Source organism: Salmo salar, chromosome ssa12 (assembly GCF_905237065.1).
Source record: "Salmo salar chromosome ssa12, Ssal_v3.1, whole genome shotgun sequence".
NCBI classification, from domain to species: Eukaryota; Metazoa; Chordata; class Actinopteri; order Salmoniformes; family Salmonidae; genus Salmo; species Salmo salar.
The window spans coordinates 91,912,419-91,931,295 of record NC_059453.1 but is presented as its reverse complement, the minus strand read 5'-3'; the positions used below and the strand labels follow the sequence as shown (position 1 = coordinate 91,931,295).

The 18,877-nt window shown below is 44.9% G+C and overlaps 1 protein-coding gene across 1 annotated transcript in view; it reads left to right on the top strand.

Moving 5' to 3' along the window:
- Positions 1-15,652, top strand: part of igsf8 (immunoglobulin superfamily, member 8) — a 30,627-nt gene extending 14,975 nt beyond the window's left edge. Inside the window, exons 4-9 of the mRNA XM_014133993.2 lie at positions 2,003-2,452; positions 11,213-11,397; positions 11,730-11,991; positions 12,469-12,755; positions 12,996-13,176; positions 13,555-15,652. Coding sequence (XP_013989468.1) covers positions 2,003-2,452; positions 11,213-11,397; positions 11,730-11,991; positions 12,469-12,755; positions 12,996-13,176; positions 13,555-13,682 — 1,493 coding nt within the window. The 3' untranslated portion in view covers positions 13,683-15,652. The remainder of the gene's footprint in view (positions 1-2,002; positions 2,453-11,212; positions 11,398-11,729; positions 11,992-12,468; positions 12,756-12,995; positions 13,177-13,554) is intronic.
- Positions 15,653-18,877: the final 3,225 nt, after the last annotated feature.

Genomic DNA, 18,877 nt, shown 5'->3' with positions numbered 1-18,877 from the left:
GACCAGCTCTTTGACTGAATACTGCTCCTTTTAGATTACATATGGACAGGGAGGCCCTGATCCTAGACCAGCTCTTTGACTGAATACTGGTCCTTTTAGATTACATATGGACAGGGATGCCCTGATCCTAGACCAGCTCTTTGACTGAATACTGGATCTTTTAGATTACATATGGACTGGGATGCCCTGATCCTAGACCAGCTCTTTGACTGAATACTGCTCCTTTTAGATTATATATGGACAGGGAGGCCCTGATCCTAGACCAGCTCTTTGACTGAATACTGCTCCTTTTAGATTACATATGGACAGGGAGGCCCTGATCCTAGACCAGCTCTTTGACTGAATACTGGTCCTTTTAGATTACATATGGACAGGGAGGCCCTGATCCTAGACCAGCTCTTTGACTGAATACTGGATCTTTTAGATTACATATGGACAGGGAGGCCCTGATCCTAGACCAGCTCTTTGACTGAATACTGCTCCTTTTAGATTACATATGGACAGGGAGGCCCTGATCCTAGACCAGCTCTTTGACTGAATACTGCTCCTTTTAGATTACATATGGACAGGGAGGCCCTGATCCTAGACCAGCTCTTTGACTGAATACTGGATCTTTTAGATTACATATGGACAGGGAGGCCCTGATCCTAGACCAGCTCTTTGACTGAATACTGGATCTTTTAGATTACATATGGACAGGGAGGCCCTGATCCTAGACCAGCTCTTTGACTGAATACTGGTCCTTTTAGATTACATATGGACAGGGAGGCCCTGATCCTAGACCAGCTCTTTGACTGAATACTGCTCCTTTTAGATTACATATGGACAGGGAGGCCCTGATCCTAGACCAGCTCTTTGACTGAATACTGGTCCTTTTAGATTACATATGGACAGGGATGCCCTGATCCTAGACCAGCTCTTTGACTGAATACTGGATCTTTTAGATTACATATGGACTGGGATGCCCTGATCCTAGACCAGCTCTTTGACTGAATACTGCTCCTTTTAGATTACATATGGACAGGGAGGCCCTGATCCTAGACCAGCTCTTTGACTGAATACTGGATCTTTTAGATTACATATGGACAGGGAGGCCCTGATCCTAGACCAGCTCTTTGACTGAATACTGCTCCTTTTAGATTACATATGGACAGGGAGGCCCTGATCCTAGACCAGCTCTTTGACTGAATACTGCTCCTTTTAGATTACATATGGACAGGGAGGCCCTGATCCTAGACCAGCTCTTTGACTGAATACTGCTCCTTTTAGATTACATATGGACAGGGATGCCCTGATCCTAGACCAGCTCTTTGACTGAATACTGGATCTTTTACATTACATATGGACAGGGAGGCCCTGATCCTAGACCAGCTCTTGTACTTTTCTGCTCTCCTGTTTCCTGTTTCCTGGTTAGAGGCTGTCTGTTATCTTGTGGACTTTGTTCTCTCTCTCTGACAGTGTGGTTGAGAATGTTTTTTGCCTTGTTCTATCACACAAATCTGATTGGCACCGACCACATACTTTCCCACGCTATTCTCTACTGATCTAGGTCCACACTATTCTTTATTACGTGTAATTACATTTTTACACAATTGGAAAACATTTTTTGGGGCCTAGCAATGATATTCTTATCTACAATCTACTCTGACCTTTCCCCTGCAATGTACTATTATAACATACTTATTATCTGTCACTGAAGCAGTGTTCCTCTGAGTGACCCTAACCTCTACACATCCTTTGTTAGAGCAAAAATCTAATAGGAATTACCTTTTGTATGTAATCATATCTATCTGTTCCCTGCTCTGTCTCTCAGTAATGTAATAATAACTCCTCTCTCTTTCTTTCTTTCTTTCTTTCTTTCTTTCTTTCTTTCTTTCTTTCTTTCTTTCTTTCTTTCTTTCTTTCTTTCTTTCTTTCTTTCTTTCTTTCTTTCTTTCTTTCTTTCTTTCTTTCTTTCTTTCTTTCTTTCTTTCTTTCTTTCTTTCTTTCTCTCTCTCTCCAGTGATTCCAGACACTCTCCTGATTAGTTACTCCCGGTCTCTAACTGGCCAACCCGTGCCAGAGGGGGCGGAGATAACTCTCACCTGCTCCGCCGCCGTCCAATCAAAACAGCACACCCACCTGTCCATCACGTTCGGCGTGCGTGGCGGTGGTAGCGGGTTGGGGGCAGGGACACCGAGAGAAATCATAGCTATCGATAAAGAACTGAGCGTGACTCCTGGCCGAGGGGACTCCTACCAGAAGAGATATGATGATGGAGAGATAACGCTGGTGAAGAAGAGTGGAGATGGAGGGAGAGATGTCTACGTGATGAGGCTGAGCGCTGTGGCCCCGGAGGACTCAGGGGCCTACTTCTGTGAGGCGTCGCAGTGGATCCTGGACCCTGATGGAATGTGGCAGAAGATCTCTCAGAGGACCCTGGAGATTGGCAACCTCACGGTTCAACCACTTGGTACATCCCTGTCTGTGTGGGGAGTATGGGGGCTGTACAGAGACGAGCTGTTAGGACACTGTCTGTGTGGGGAGTATGGGGGCTGTACAGAGACGAGCTGTTAGGACACTGTCTGTGTGGGGAGTATGGGGGCTGTTCAGAGACGAGCTGTTAGGACACTGTCTGTGTGGGGAGTATGGGGGCTGTTCAGAGACGAGCTGTTAGGACACTGTCTGTGTGTGGAGTATGGGGGCTGTTCAGAGACGAGCTGTTAGGACACTGTCTGTGTGTGGAGTATGGGGGCTGTTCAGAGACGAGCTGTTAGGACACTGTCTGTGTGTGGAGTATGGGGGCTGTACAGAGACGAGCTGTTAGGACACTGTCTGTCTGTGGAGTATGGGGGCTGTTCAGAGACGAGCTGTTAGGACACTGTCTGTGTGTGGAGTATGGGGGCTGTTCAGAGACGAGCTGTTAGGACACTGTCTGTGTGTGGAGTATGGGGGCTGTTCAGAGCTTGGCCACAGAGTCCATTAGCACCCCAGTAGACCTAATGGCATCCAGTACTGATCGTTCATCACATCATCACTGACATTATACAACAATGGGAAACGGAGACATTAGCTTCAGGGGCGCTGCACTGTGGCTCACCCTATACTATTATCAATATGTGTGTGTTTTAGAGCTGTGGTGTAGAGCTGTGGGGTGTGTTTTAGAGCTGTGGTGTAGAGCTGTGGTGTGTGTTTTAGAGCTGTGGTGTGTGTTTTAGAGCTGTGGTGTGTGTTTTAGAGCTGTGGTGTAGAGCTGTGGTGTGTGTTTTAGAGCTGTGGTGTAGAGCTGTGGTGTAGAGCTGTGGTGTGTGTTTTAGAGCTGTGGTGTATAGAGGTCGACCGATTAATCGGAATGGCCGATTAATTAGAGCGGATTTCAAGTTTTCATAACAATCGGAAATCGGTATTTTTAGACACTGATTTGGCCGATTAGTAATTTTTTTTTATACCTTTATTTAACTAGGCAAGTCAGTTAAATCAAATCAAAAATCAAAATCAAATGTATTTTTATATAGCCCTTCGTACATCAGCTGATATTCTCAAAGTGCTGTACAGAAACCCAGCCTAAAACCCCAAACAGCAAGCAAAGCATGTGAAAGAAGCATGGTGGCTAGGAAAAACTCCCTAGAAAGGCCAAAACCTAGGAAGAAACCTAGAGAGGAACCAGGCTATGAGGGGTGGCCAGTCCTCTTCTGGCTGTGCAGGGTGGATATTATAACAGAACATGGTCAAGATGTTAAAATGTTAAAATGTTCATAAATGACCAGCATGGTCAAATAATAATAATCATAGTAGTTGTCGAGGGTGCAACAAGCACGTCCGGTGAACAGGTCAGGGTTCCATAGCCGCAGGCAGAACAGTTGAAACTGGAGCAGCAGCACGGCCAGGTGGACTGGGGACAGCAAGGAGTCATCATACCAGGTAGTCCTGAGGCATGGTCCTAGGGCTCAGGTCCTCCGAGAGAAAGACAGAAAGAGAGAAATTAGAGAGAGCATATTTAAATACACACAGGACACCGGATAAGACAAGAGAAATACTCCAGATGTAACAGACTGACCCTAGCCCCCGACACATAAACTACTGCAGCATAAATACTGGAGGCTGAGACAGGAGGGATCAGAAGACACTGTGGCCCCATCCGATGATACCCCGGACAGGGCCAAACAGGCAGGATATAACCCCACCCACTTTGCCAAAGCACAGCCCCAACACCACTAGAGGGATATCTTCAACCACCAACTTACCATCCTAAGACAAGGCCGAGTATAGCCCACAACGATCTCCGCCATGGCACAACCCAAGGGGGGGGCGCCAACCCAGACAGGAAGACCACGTCAGTGACTCAACCCACTCAAGTGACGCACCCCTCCCATGGACGGCATGGAAGAACACCAGTAGGCCAGTGACTCAGCCCCTGTAAAAGGGTTAGAGGCAGAGAATCTCAGTGGAAAGAGGGGAACCGGCAAGGCAGAGACAGCAAGGGCGGTTCGTTGCTCCAGCCTTTCCGTTCACCTTCACACTCCTGGGCCAGACTATACTTCATCATAGGACCTACTGAAGAGATAAGTCTTCAGTAAAGACTTAAAGGTTGAGACTGAGTCTGCGTCTCTCACATTGGTAGGCAGACCATTCCATAAAAATGGAGCTCTATAGGAGAAAGCCCTACCTCCAGCCGTTTGCTTAGAAATTCTAGGGACAATTAGGAGGCCTGCGTCTTGTGACCGTAGCGTACGTGTAGGTATGTACGGCAGGACCAAATCGGAAAGATAGGTAGGAGCAAGCCCATGTAATGCTTTGTAGGTTAGCAGTAAAACCTTGAAATCAGCCCTTGCCTTAACAGGAAGCCAGTGTAGGGAGGCTAGCACTGGAGTAATATGATCAATTTTTGTTGGTTCTAGTCAGGATTCTAGCAGCCGTATTTAGCACTAACTGAAGTTTATTTAGTGCTTTATCCGGGTAGCCGGAAAGTAGAGCATTGCAGTAGTCCAGCCTAGAAGTAACAAAAGCATGGATTAATTTTTCTGCGTCATTTTTGGACATAAAATGTCTGATTTTTGCAATGTTACGTAGATGGAAAAAAGCTTTCCTTGAAACAGTCTTGATATGTTCTTCAAAAGAGAGATCAGGGTCCAGAGTAACGCCGAGGTCCTTCACAGTTTTATTTGAGACGACTGTACAACCATCCAGATTAATTGTCAGATTCAACAGAAGATCTCTTTGTTTCTTGGGACCTAGAACAAGCATCTCTGTTTTGTCCGAGTTTAAAAGTAGAAAGTTTGCAGCCATCCACTTCTTTATGTCTGAAACACAGGCTTCTAGCGAGGGCAATTTTGGGGCTTCACCATGTTTCATTGAAATGTACAGCTGTGTGTCGTCCGCATAGCAGTGAAATTTAACATTATGTTTTCGAATGACATCCCCAAGAGGTAAAATATATAGTGAAAACAATAGTGGTCCTAAAACGGAACCTTGAGGAACACCGAAATTTACAATTGATTTGTCAGAGGACAAACCATTCACAGAGACAAACTGATATCTTTCCGACAGATAAGATCTAAACCAGGCCACAACTTGTCCATGTAGACCAATTTGGGTTTCCAATCTCTCCAAAAGAATGTGGTGATCGATGGTATCAAAAGCGGCACTAAGATCTAGGAGCACGAGGACAGATGCAGAGCCTCGGTCTGACGTCATTAAAAGGTCATTTACCACCTTGGTAAATGTTAAGAACACATTCTTATTTTCAATGACAGCCTAGGAACAGTGGGTTAACTGCCTTGTTCAGGGGCAGAACGACAGATTTTTACCTTGTCAGCTCAGGGATTCAATCTTGCAACCTTACGGTTAACTAGTCCAACGCTCTAACCACCTGCTTTACATTGCACTCCACGAGGAGCCTGCCTGTTACGCGAATGCAGGAAGAAGCCAAGGTAAGTTGCTAGCTAGCATTAAACTTATCTTATAAAAAACAATCAATCATAATCACTAGTTAACTACACATGGTTGATGATATTACTACTTTATCTAGCCTGTCCTGCGTTGCATATAATTGCTTAGGTACACGTTGCTCCAACCATAAACATCAATGCCTTTCTTAAAATCAATACACAAGTATATATTTTTAAACCTGCATATTTAGTTACTATTGCCTGCTAACATGAATTTCTTTTAACTAGGGAAAATGTGTCACTTCTCTTGCAAACAGAGTCAGGGTATATGCAACACTGGGTGATTTGTCATAATTTTACGTAATTATGACATAACACTGAAGGTTGTGCAATGTAACAGGAATAACGTTTTGTTTTTGAGATGATAGTTTCCGGATTTGACCATATTAATGACCTAAGGCTCGTATTTCTGTGTGTTATTATGTTATAATTAAGTTTATGATTTGATAGAGCAGTCTGACTGAGCGGTGGTAGGCACCAGCAGGCTCGTAAGCATTCATTCAAAATAGCACTTTCGTGCGTTTTGCCAGCAGCTCTTCGCTGTGCTTCAAGCACTGCGTTGTTTATGACTTCAAGACTATCAACTTCCGAGAATAGGCTGGTGTAACCGATGTGAAATGGCTAGCTAGTTAGCCGGGTGCGCGCTAATAGCGTTTCAAACGTCACTCGCTCTGAGACTTGGAGTAGTTGTTCCCCTTGCTCTGCATGGGTAACGCTGCTTCGAGGGTGGCTGTTGTCGATGTGTTCCTGGTTCGAGCCCAGGTAGGAGCGAGGAGAGGGACGGAAGCTATACTGTTACACTGGCAATACTAAAGTGCCTATAAGAACATCCAATAGTCAAAGGTATATGAAATACAAATCGTATAGAGAGAAATAGTCCTATAATTCCTATAATACAGTGCCTTGCGAAAGTATTCGGCCCCCTTGAACTTTTCGACCTTTTGCCACATTTCAGGCTTCAAACATAAAGATATAAAACTGTAATTTTTTGTGAAGAATCAACAACAAGTGGGACACAATTATGAAGTGGAACGAAATTTATTGGATATTTCAAACTTTTTTAACAAATAAAAAACTGAAAAATTGGCCGTGCAAAATTATTCAGCCCCTTTACTTTCAGTGCAGCAAACTCTCCAGAAGTTCAGTGAGGATCTCTGAATGATCCAATGTTGACCTAAATGACTAATGATGATAAATAGAATCCACCTGTGTGTAATCAAGTCTCCGTATAAATGCACCTGCTCTGTGATAGTCTCAGAGGTCCGTTTAAAGCGCAGAGAGCATCATGAAGAACAAGGAACACACCAGGCAGGTCCGAGATACTGTTGTGGAGAAGTTTAAAGCCGGATTTGGATACAAAAAGATTTCCCAAGCTTTAAACATCCCAAGGAGCACTGTGCAAGCGATAATATTGAAATGGAAGGAGTATCAGACCACTGCAAATCTACAAAGACCCGGCCGTCCCTCTTTTCAGCTCATACAAGGAGAAGACTGATCAGAGATGCAGCCAAGAGGCCCATGATCACTCTGGATGAACTGCAGAGATCTACAGCTGAGGTGGGAGACTCTGTCCATAGGACAACAATCAGTCGTATACTGCACAAATCTGGCCTTTATGGAAGAGTGGCAAGAAGAAAGCCATTTCTTAAAGATATCCATAAAAAGTGTCGTTTAAAGTTTGCCACTAGCCATCTGGGAGACACACCAAACATGTGGAAGAAGGTGCTCTGGTCAGATGAAACCAAAATCAAACTTTTTGGCAACAATGCAAAACGTTATGTTTGGCGTAAAAGCAACACAGCTCATCACCCTGAACACACCATCCCCACTGTCAAACATGTTGGTGGCAGCATCATGGTTTGGGCCTGCTTTTCTTCAGCAGGGGCAGGGAAGATGGTTAAAATTGATGGGAAGATGGATGGAGCCAAATACAGGACCATTCTGGAAGAAAACCTGATGGAGTCTGCAAAAGACCTGAGACTGGGACGGAGATTTGTCTTCCAACAAGACAATGATCCAAAACATAAAGCAAAATCTACAATGGAATGCTTCACAAATAAACATATCCAGGTGTTAGAATGGCCAAGTCAAAGTCCAGACCTGAATCCAATCGAGAATCTGTGGAAAGAACTGAAAACTGCTGTTCACAAACGCTCTCCATCCAACCTCACTGAGCTCGAGCTGTTTTGCAAGGAGGAATGGGCAAAAATTTCAGTCTCTCGATGTGCAAAACTGATAGAGACATACCCCAAGCGACTTACAGCTGTAATCGCAGCAAAGGTGGCGCTACAAAGTATTAACTTAAGGGTGCTGAATAATTTTGCACGGCCAATTTTTCCGTTTTTTATTTGTTAAAAAAGTTAGAAATATCCAATAAATTTCGTTCCACTTCATAATTGTGTCCCACTTGTTGTTGATTCTTCACAAAAAATTACAGTTTTATATCTTTATGTTTGAAGCCTGAAATGTGGCAAAAGGTCAAAAAGTTCAAGGGGGCCGAATACTTTCGCAAGGCACTGTAACTACAACCTAAAACATCTTAACTGGGAATATTGAAGACTCGTGTTAAAAGGAACCACCAGCTTTCATATGTTCTGAGCAAGGAACTTAAATGTTAGCTTTTTTACATGGCACATATTGCACTTTTACTTTCTTCTCCAACACTTTGTTTTTGCATTATTTAAATCAAATTGAACATGTTTCATTATTTATTTGAGGCTAAATTGATTTTATTGATTATATTAAGTTAAAATAAGTGTTCATTCAGTATTGTTGTAATTGTCATTATTACAAATAAATAAATAAATATCGGCCGATTAATCAGTATCGGCCTTTTCGGTCCTCCAATAACCAGTATCGGTATCGGCGTTGAAAAATCATAATCGGTCGACCTCTAGTGATGTAGAGCTGTGGTGTAGAGCTGTGGTGTGTGTTTTAGAGCTGTGGTGTGTTTTAGAGCTGTGGTGTAGAGCTGTGGTGTGTGTTTTAGAGCTGTGGTGTGTGTTGTCGAGCCGTGGGTGTGTTGTAGAGCCGTGGGGTGTGTGGTGGGGTGTGTGTGTTGTAGTGTGTGGTGGGGTGTGTGGTGGGGTGTGTGGTAGAGCTGTGTAGTGTGTGGTGGGGTGTGTTGTGGTGGGGTGTGTTGTAGTGTGTGTTGTAGTGTGTGGTGGGGTGTGTTGTAGTGTGTGTTGTAGTGTGGGGTGTGTTGTAGTGTGTTGTGGGGTGTTGTAGTGTGTGGTGGGGTGTGTTGTGTTGTGGTGTGTGGTGGGGTGTGTTGTGGTGTGGGTGTGTTGTAGTGTGTTGTAGTGTGGGGTGTGTTGTAGTGTGTTGTGGGGTGTGGGTGTGGTGGGGTGTGGGGTGGGGTGGGGTGTGTTGTAGGGTGGGGTGTGTTGTGGTGTGTGGTGTGGTGTGGTGGGGTGTGGTGGGGTGGGGTGTGTTGTAGTGTGGGGTGGGTGTGTGGTAGTGTGGGGTGGGGTGTGTGGTGGGGTGTGGTGGGGTGTGTTGTAGTGTGGTGTGGTAGTGTGTGGTGGGGTGGGGTGTGTGGTGGGGTGTGTTGTAGTGTGGGGTGTGTGGTGTAGTGTGTGGTGAGGTGTGTGGTGTGGTGTAGTGTGTGGTGAGGTGTGTAGTGTGTGGTGTGTTGAGGTGTGGGGTGTGTGGTGTAGTGTGTGGTGGGGTGTGTGGTGAGGTGTGTGGTGAGGTGTGTGGTGAGGTGTGTAGTGTGTGGTGAGGTGTGTGTGGTGAGGTGTGTGGTAGGGTGTGTGGTGAGGTGTGTAGTGTGTGGTAGGGTGTGTGGTAGGGTGTGTAGTGAAAGCACAGCAGAATGTAACAGTTGTTGTAGCAGAAGTTCCAGTATTGTAGTTCCCCACTGAGGGTCTGTGTGTTCTTATGGTGTCAGCCAGACACTGCTCTACTTCATTCTATTATAGTCTCTATAGTCTGTTAGACAATAGACCTGGTTCTTATGGTGTCAGCCAGACACTGCTCTACTTCATTCTATTATAGTCTCTATAGTCTGTTAGACAATAGACCTGGTTCTTATGGTGTCAGCCAGACACTGCTCTACTTCATTCTATTATAGTCTCTATAGTCTGTTAGACAATAGACCTGGTTCTTATGGTGTCAGCCAGACACTGCTGTACTTCATTCTATTATAGTCTCTATAGTCTGTTAGACAATAGACCTGGTTCTTATGGTGTCAGCCAGACACTGCTCTACTTCATTCTATTATAGTCTCTATAGTCTGTTAGACAATAGACCTGGTTCTTATGGTGTCAGCCAGACACTGCTCTACTTCATTATATTATAGTCTCTATAGTCTGTTAGACAATAGACCTGGTTCTTATGGTGTCAGCCAGACACTGCTCTACTTCATTCTATTATAGTCTCTATAGTCTGTTAGACAATAGACCTGGTTCTTATGGTGTCAGCCAGACACTGCTCTACTTCATTCTATTATAGTCTCTATAGTCTGTTAGACAATAGACCTGGTTCTTATCGTGTCTAATTCATTATATTATAGTCTCTATAGTCTGTTAGACAATAGACCTGGTTTTCTCCTCTCTGGTCTAGGTTGTGTTGTTGTTGGACAGATTACAGTTAAGAAGAGATTTATAAACTGAACTGAAGCGTTTCATCAAATAGCAAACATAGTTTACAGAGTGTATTGTTGATAGATGAGATCTTACGAGTATCCTCTTTTAGGATGAATTTTGCGATGCATTCAACTTCAGTGGGAGAACTTGCTATATGCAAATAAACCTTTATTGACAATGAACAAATTAAGTTAGTTTGAATGCAGAGCGAACACATTTTAAATCATGCACTTCTTGTTTATTTTCTCCGCTCTCCCTCCTCCTCCTCCTTAACCCCTCCTCTTCCTCCTCTTTTACCCCTCCTTTCCCTCCTCCTTTACCCCCTCCTCTCCCTCCTCCTTTATCCTCTCCCTCCTCTTCCTCCTTTACCCCTTCCTCTCCTCCTCCTTTATCCTCCCCCTCCTCTTCCTCCTCTTTTACCCCCTCCTCTCCCTCCTCCTTTATCCTCCCCCTCCTCTTCCTCCTCTTTTACCCCCTCCTCTCCCTCCTCCTTTATCCTCTCCCTCCTCTTCCTCCTTTACCCCCTCCTCTCCTTCCTCCTTTATCCTCTTCCTCCTTTACCCCCTCCTCTTCCTCCTCCTTTACCCCCTCCTCTCCCTCCTTTACCTCTTCCTCCTCCTTTACCCCCTCCTCTTCCTCCTTTACTCCCTCCTCTCCCTCCTCTTCCTCCTTTACCCCTCCTCTCCCTCCTTCCAGCTGACTCCCTGACCGTTACGTCCACTCCGCGAGGTGAGGTAACTCTCCAGTTAGGCTCCCCTCTCACTCTGACCTGCGAGGTGTCTGGTTTGGCCCCTGGGGGCCGCTCGGGCCTGCTGGTCCAGTGGATGAGGAGGGGCACCGTGAGCAGCGAGGACAGGGCATTGACGGGTGGAGGGGTGGAGGTTGGTATTGATTATTGTTATTGGTTATTAGTATCTTCCTTTTAGCCCGCTGAGGAAGTCCTTACAGAGTTGTCCAATTCTTGTATGACTTTGTGTTTTTAATTATGAAATTGAAAACTTTGGCAAAAAAATGCAGCTATTTGCTGCTGCTATTGATAGTATGTAATGCTTCCTAGTGAAGATAAAACGTATTATTTGGAGCCAGGAAGGCTATTGGTCTACAGTTATTTAGGATTGTAAAGTAAATAATGCTTGATTGGCTAGTCGTTTTCCAAACACCACTCAGGTTAACCTTTCTGTCTATCTCTATCTCTGTCTGTCCCCTCTCCCAGGTGGAGGTGGCCCGGTACGGCCCAGACGGGGTGGTGAGCTGGGGGGATGACTCCAGCCGAGCCGGTCGGGGTGGAGGGGGTTCCATGGAGAAGGAGGTGGAAGGACGGTACTCTCTCAGGTTGTTCTCTGCCCACCCAGCTGACACAGGGGTGTACCGCTGTGCTGTGAGCGTCTACGCTGGGAGGCTTAACCCGGGACCCTCCAGTGCTGCTACCCTCACACAGAGGTCTGAGGGGGTCAGCATCAACCTCAAGACCAAAGGTAAGAGAAAAGACAGACACACAAGACCACCACAAACTGTGGCCTAGTTCACTCCTCCTCGTGGAGTTAAAAGGATGTGTTGGTATAATGGAGAAAACTCCCTCAATCTACTTAACACCAATCCAATGTGTTTAAATCCATGAGGGATGAGTAAGTAATTGCACCCCTCTAGCAGAGGGGGATCCTGGGAACTACAGCCAGTGGGTATATATACAAGTTAAGTCAGGATTCTGGAAGTTGTCCTGGTAAAGCGAAGAGACTAAAACCACTTGACCTACTACGAGGTTGGGCAGTAGTTTGTAAACAAGGATACTACATTAACATGAGCATTGCCATGACTGGTTTGATTTGAATTAACAACCAAATACCTCATTTGAATTGAACCAATGTTAACCTAATTGATGTAAGTTGATGCTAATTGAACTTAATTGAATGACAAGCATCTCTCTCTCTCTCTCTGTCCCTGCGTCCCTACAGAGGTCAAGGTGTCAGCAGTAGCCAACCTTCCCCGCGGCCCCCTCTTGAAGAGAGGTGATACCGTCACCCTGCTCTGCAACGTATCCGTGGTAACCACCGGCCCTGCACAGGTGGAGGTCCAATGGCTGCAGAGGGCGGTCCTCCCGGCCCAGGAGGGTGGGGCTACAGTAGGGGGCGTGGTCATAGAGAAGGGTGGTGACAAGCCGTCAGTAGAGGAGAAGGGGAGGGTGTTGGCCTCTCTTACCTATGAGGGCCTGTCCAGGCCACATAAGAATCACAGCTCTGAGGTGATTGGTTAAATTTATTTGGCAGTTAAAAAAAAAAATACATACAGTCAATATATACCCTTTTTAAGAAAACTATCAAGGATAACACAATTAAATATATCAAAGATAAAACAATTGTAATGACTAGTATGTAGTTGTCTTACCTACCTTATTTGAATGCACTGTATTTCTCTAGATAACACTGTCTGCTAAAATACATCTACTAAATGACTTCCGTTGTGTTTTCTTTTTGGACTACAGGTCAGTATGGACCGGGTGTCTCCAGGCACCTACAGGCTGAGGATCTTCTCTGCCCAGGACCAGGACCAGGGCCTGTTTGTCTGCCAGGCTGAGGTGTGGGGACAAGACCCCCGTGGGGGATGGTACAACACCGGGGCCAAGGCCCAATCAGAGGGTGTTAGAGTCTACCTGTACGCCAGAGGTGAGTCTCACTGGGTCTGGGACTGCTAGCTATTTTACATACAGCGAGTGGCGACGAATCACTGCAGCAGACACACTCAACATCAGTTCCCTAATACAAAAGAGTGACTCTGTGAATCACTGACGGTAGTCAGGAAGTGTCTCTCTTCTGTTTTCACTCTCCAACTCACTGTCTTTTGGAGGCTGTTAGCCAACAGTTATTAGGTATCATAGATAGTCATCTTTGAAACATGGCTAACCTATCCTGTCTAATACTGGCATTCTGTCTAATACTCCCAATTGTAAATTAAACGGTTTATGCGGAAAGCTAGTCGTTTTCCCGAACTTGACTAACTCATTCCTCTCCTCTCTCTCCTCTCTTCTCTCTCTGTTTCTGCAGCGGCCGACCTGCTCCTCATCCCCTTGGTTGTGGGCATGTCCTCTGCCTTGTTTGTGGGCGTGGTCATCATCGCCACGGTAACCTGTTGCTTCATGAATCGATTGGCTAGACAACGCTCCCCGAAATAGGAAGTAGGAAGTCACGACAACGTATAAGTTCACTGAAGGGTAATCGACAAATAGGTTAAAAAAATTAAAAAAATAACTAGTGGACTTTAAAAAAAGTTTCAAAGAAAGAAATTGGAACTGTCAGACCTACACGATGTCCACATAGAGATGTCAATATACTATGTAACATAAAGTGTTGGTCTAATCTGGGACAGTGACCAAGAGAAGACACGATCACTACTGGTCCTACCGGTCATACAGACATTTGATTGTTTCACATGGTACCCAAACCATTTCCACTTGTTCATAATATGTTGCATCCAGCTTGTTTCTGTAATATATAAAACCCACCGTATGAACCTGTTTTCAGACTTCCATAGCAACCTAACCAAACAGCTGGCTCTTATTCAGCACGGCTCCGACAACAATGATGGCCAGCACAGAACAGCTTGGTTCGGCTCAGTACTGTACAAAACCATTTAGGTGTTTGATATGTCAACACCGTCACAAATGGACAATGCTCAGCTGTCCAGTGTTGAAGTAGGTCAAATAGAAATATTGACTTAGAAGAGACACTGATTAGTTATCTCTTTTGTTTATTTATTTTCCTTGGCAACCACCCCCTCACAAGAGGTATGGTTTATATATTCATACGACGTTAGCGTTAAAGTTGTTTCTGTTATATTGTGTATGGTTCGTTTGGCATGATTGTTAAATGATATATCTGTGTTGCCCAACTCCGGTCCTTGAGTACGCCCAATAGTACATCTTTTTTTGTCGTAGCCCTGGACAAAAGCACCTGATTCAACTTGTCAAGGGCTTGATGATTAGTTGACAGGTAGAATCAGGTGTGCTTGTCCCGGGCCACAACGAAAAATATGTACTATTGGGCGTACTCAAGGACCGGAGTTGGACAACGCTGTGATATATGATTGAAGATTTAATGCAATGCATGTTAAAGTAGCGTAGGTCTTACACTGTCACTACTACTAGCAACAGTCTCTCTGGTCTAACGAAAGCCCATCTCAGCAGTACCAGCAGTGCTAGAGTTAGGCCTGTGTTTTATCGCTACGAAGTGAACACTGCCACTGTATAGAAACCGTAGTGCTGTCAAATGAAATTGACTAGCAGAATCTTTTTAATTCCACTTAAGGCACTGAATACCTAGACAGCTATATCAGGACAGGGAACTTAAAGTACACTTCCTGTATTCAAATCAACACTCTGTAAATACTGGTCTACACTAGTTAACACTGCCATTGTTTGTATGAGCCTGATCCCAGATTTGTTTGTTCCGTTTTGCCAATTCCTATTGTTTATCTATGGTGCTAAACGTAAGCGTTGTCAAGATGGGACTAACGTCTAGGATCGGGTTAGGACACGGAGAAGAACAATAACCAAGCATTCCAGACGGTCTGCTAAACCGAGTAAAATAAATTAAAAGTTGTTTCTGTATCTATTTTAGACATTTATGAAGAGAGTTAATATACGATAGTAAGCATCCATGCACTAAGCTGAATTCTGTGTGTTGTTACGGTATACACCAGAGAGATTCGTTTTACTTCTAAAACTTAAGATAAGATGAGACCCTACTTGAAATGCTGTGCTTGTCCGTGAGCTGAGTGGATGACTTTAACATTCAATGGCTGTCTGTTTGTTCTTAAAGCACTTGGACCAAAACGAGTCTCGCTTGGCAGACTCGTACAGTGGCTGTACGAGACAGAAACCATTTTCCCAGGAACCATTCAAACTTGTTGAATAGTTACTGACTGTTGTTTCAGTGTAAAGTCATGTTGCTGTTCTGTTCTCTTAGTGTAGTCTTTTTTAAACCATTTAGGAAATGGTTTATAGTTGATTCCTGATTGATTCATTTTGTGTTATTATTTCTTTCCAATTTTGTGTTTTCGTGGTCAAATGAAGAAGAAGAAAAGAAATAGTGAAGAAAAACGGTGAATATTTTTATGACACAGCCAGTAAACAGGAAGACTGTTGCCACGTGTTGTTGTCCTATGGAACAGCTGTGCCCTGAGGTACTAGGATAGGATGTTCTCTCCTCTCCTCTGGGCAGCCATGTGGGTCAGATGACAGGCCTGGGTAGGGTTGGCTGAGACCCCAAACACCACGGGTCTATAAAGCTAAGTGGGATTCAACCATTTGGGATGCTGCAGAGTGTCACACATAGACCTGGTATTATTCCCTATTCTACTGTCTGCACAGGGCACATTTCTCTCTGAATGTTCTGTAATGCAGTCTCCTGAATAAGTGATAACTTCCAAGTTCAGGGTGTTTTCTTCGACTGAAGTTTGGCATCCCGAGTGGCGCAGTGGTCTAAGACACTGCATCTCAGTGCAAGAGGCGTCACTGCAGTATCTGGTTCGAATCCAGGCTGCATCACATCTGACTGTGATTGGGAGTCTGATAGGGCGGTGCATAATTGGCCCAGCATCGTCTGGGGTAGGCCGTCATTGTAAATAAGAATTTGTTCTTAATTGTTCTTAGTTAAATAAATAAAAAAATAAAAAGTTTATTCTGGGGTAGGCTGGGTGAGATGACAGAGAGATGGACTCTAATATCAAGTCCCTCTGTCCACTATGACCAACAACATGCCCCAGACTCCCTTTGGATGGATAAATCTCAAACCGACCGACCCAGAGACAAATATTCAGAAACCCTCTACAAACAACAACAAACTATTTTAAACACATGGCTCTGAACCAACCCCTCTCTCTCTCTGTCTCTCTCTCTGTCTCTCTTTCTTTCTGTCTCTCCCTCTCTCTCTCTCTCCCTCTCTCTTTCTGTCTCTCTCTCGCTCTCTCTCTTTCTCTCTCTTTCTCCCTCTCTCTCTCTCTCTCTCTTTCTGTCTCTCCCTCTGTCTCTCCCTCTCTCTCTCTCTCTGTCTCTCTCCAGCCCATAGGAATAGAATGACTGTATTAGTCTGACTCTAGTAAGGCCACTACTAAAAGCCACTGATTATGATTCGTATTAGTGGTAGTCATACTTTATGAAAAACAGTGATCTGCCATGTTCTGGACTGTGAGCCAAATACTTCCAGAGATCAACTGGTGAAAAAGCTGGTTTATCCTCTAGCTCTCTTCCCTTTGAACGATGCCCCTGGCTTGCTCCACCACGTGATCACATTCACCACAGCAGCACTGGACAGACGGGAAAGAGGGAGAGAGAGAGAGAGAGAGGGGAAGGGTAGAGACAGAGAGTAGCACTAGAGAGAGGTGGGGAGTGGGCAGAGCGAGTGGGAGGGAGAGAGAGGAGAAGGGGAGAGACGGAGAGTAGCACTGGATAGAGAGAGAGTGGGGGAGAGAGAGATCAGCGCTGGATAGAGAGAGAACAGAGTGCTCCAAGTGAAAGTAACTGAATAGATGTTCACTGCTCCTCTCTTTCCTTAATCCCCATGTTTATGGGTTCAGCCCTCTCTGTAACCCCTCCCCCACTGTGTTATCGCAGTGTATCATCACTGTGGTGTTTGGTTTATTTAATACCCTGCTCCTGCTTGTCCCTGCCTGACTGGCTGTAAATATGGTGACTGGCACACTGACCAAACTGCAGCTAAAGCCACTTTTTGAAATTGTTGTGTGTTCCAAATAGCACCCTATTCCCTATTTAGTGCACTGCTTTTGAGCAGAGCCCTCTGGCACCCTATTCCCTATTTAGTGCACTGCTTTTGACCAGAGCCCTATGGGATTGCAAACATGATGAATGGCCCACTGTCGAGGCTTCAGCAACTTCCTGAAATTGTATTTCTGTTTCCGTGTTTCATTATTGGGGGGGTGAAATAAGACAAATAATGTTGACATGTAAAATTTTTATTTTGAAATTTTTAATTTCACCTTTATTTAACCAGGTAGGCTAGTTGAGAACAAGTTCTCATTTGCAACTGCGACCTGGCCAAGAAAAAGCGTAGCAATTCGACACATACAACAACACAGAGTTACACATGGAATAAACAAAACATACAGTCAATAATACAGCAGAACAAAAGAAAACAAAAAGTCTATATACAGTGAGTGCAAATGAGGTAAGTTAAGGCAATAAATAGGCCATGGTGGCGAAGTAATTACAATATAGCAATTAAACACTGGAATGGTAGATGTGCAGAAGATGAATGTGCAAGTAGAGATACTGGGGTGCAAAGGAGCAAGATAAATAAATAAATACAGTATGGGGATGAGGTAGGTAGATAGATGGGCTGTTTACAGATGGACTATGTACAGGTGCAGTGATCTGTGAGCTGCTCTGACAGCTGGTGCTTAAAGCTGGTGAGGGAGATATGAGTCTCCAGCTTCAGAGATGTTTGCAGTTCGTTCCAGTCATTGGCAGCAGAGAACTGGAAGGAAAGACGACCAAAGGAAGAATTGGCTTTGGGGGTGACCAGTGAGATATACCTGCTGGAGCGCGTGCTACGGGTGGGTGCTGCTATGGTGCCCAGTGAGCTGAGATAAGGCGGACTTTACCTAGCAGGGTCTGGTAGATGACCTGGAACCAGTGGGTTTGGCGATGAGTAGGAAGTGAGGGCCAACCAACGAGAGCGTACAGGTTGCAATGGTGGGTAGTGTATGGGACTTTGGTGACAAAACGGATGGCACTGTGATAGACTGCATCCAGTTTGTTGAGTAGAGTGTTTGGAGGCTATTTTATAGATGACATCACCGAAGTCGAGGATCGGTAGGATGGTCAGTTTTACGAGGGTATGTTAGGCAGCATGAGTGAAGGATGCTTTGTTGCGATATAGGAAGCCGATTCTAGATTTAATTTTGGATTGGAGATGCTTAATGTGAGTCTGGAAGGAGAGTTTACAGTCTAACCAGACACCTAGGTATTTGTAGTTGTCCACATATTCTAAGTTAGAACCGTCCAGAGTAGTGATGCTGGGCGGGCGGTAAGGTGTAGGCAGCGATCGGTTGAAGAGCATGCATTTAGTTTTACTTGCGTTTTAGAGCAGTTGGAGGCCATGGAAGGAGTGTTGTATGGCATTGAAGCTCATCTGGATGTTAGTTAACACAGTGTCCAAAGAAGGGCCAGAAGTATACAGAATGGTGTCGTCTGCGTAGAGGTGGATCAGAGAATCACCAGCAGCAAGAGCAACATCATTTATGTATACAGAGAAGAGAGTCGGCCAGAGAATTGAACCCTGTGGCACCCCCATAGAGACTGCCAGAGGTCCGGACAACAGGCCCTCAGATTTGACACACTGAACTCTATCG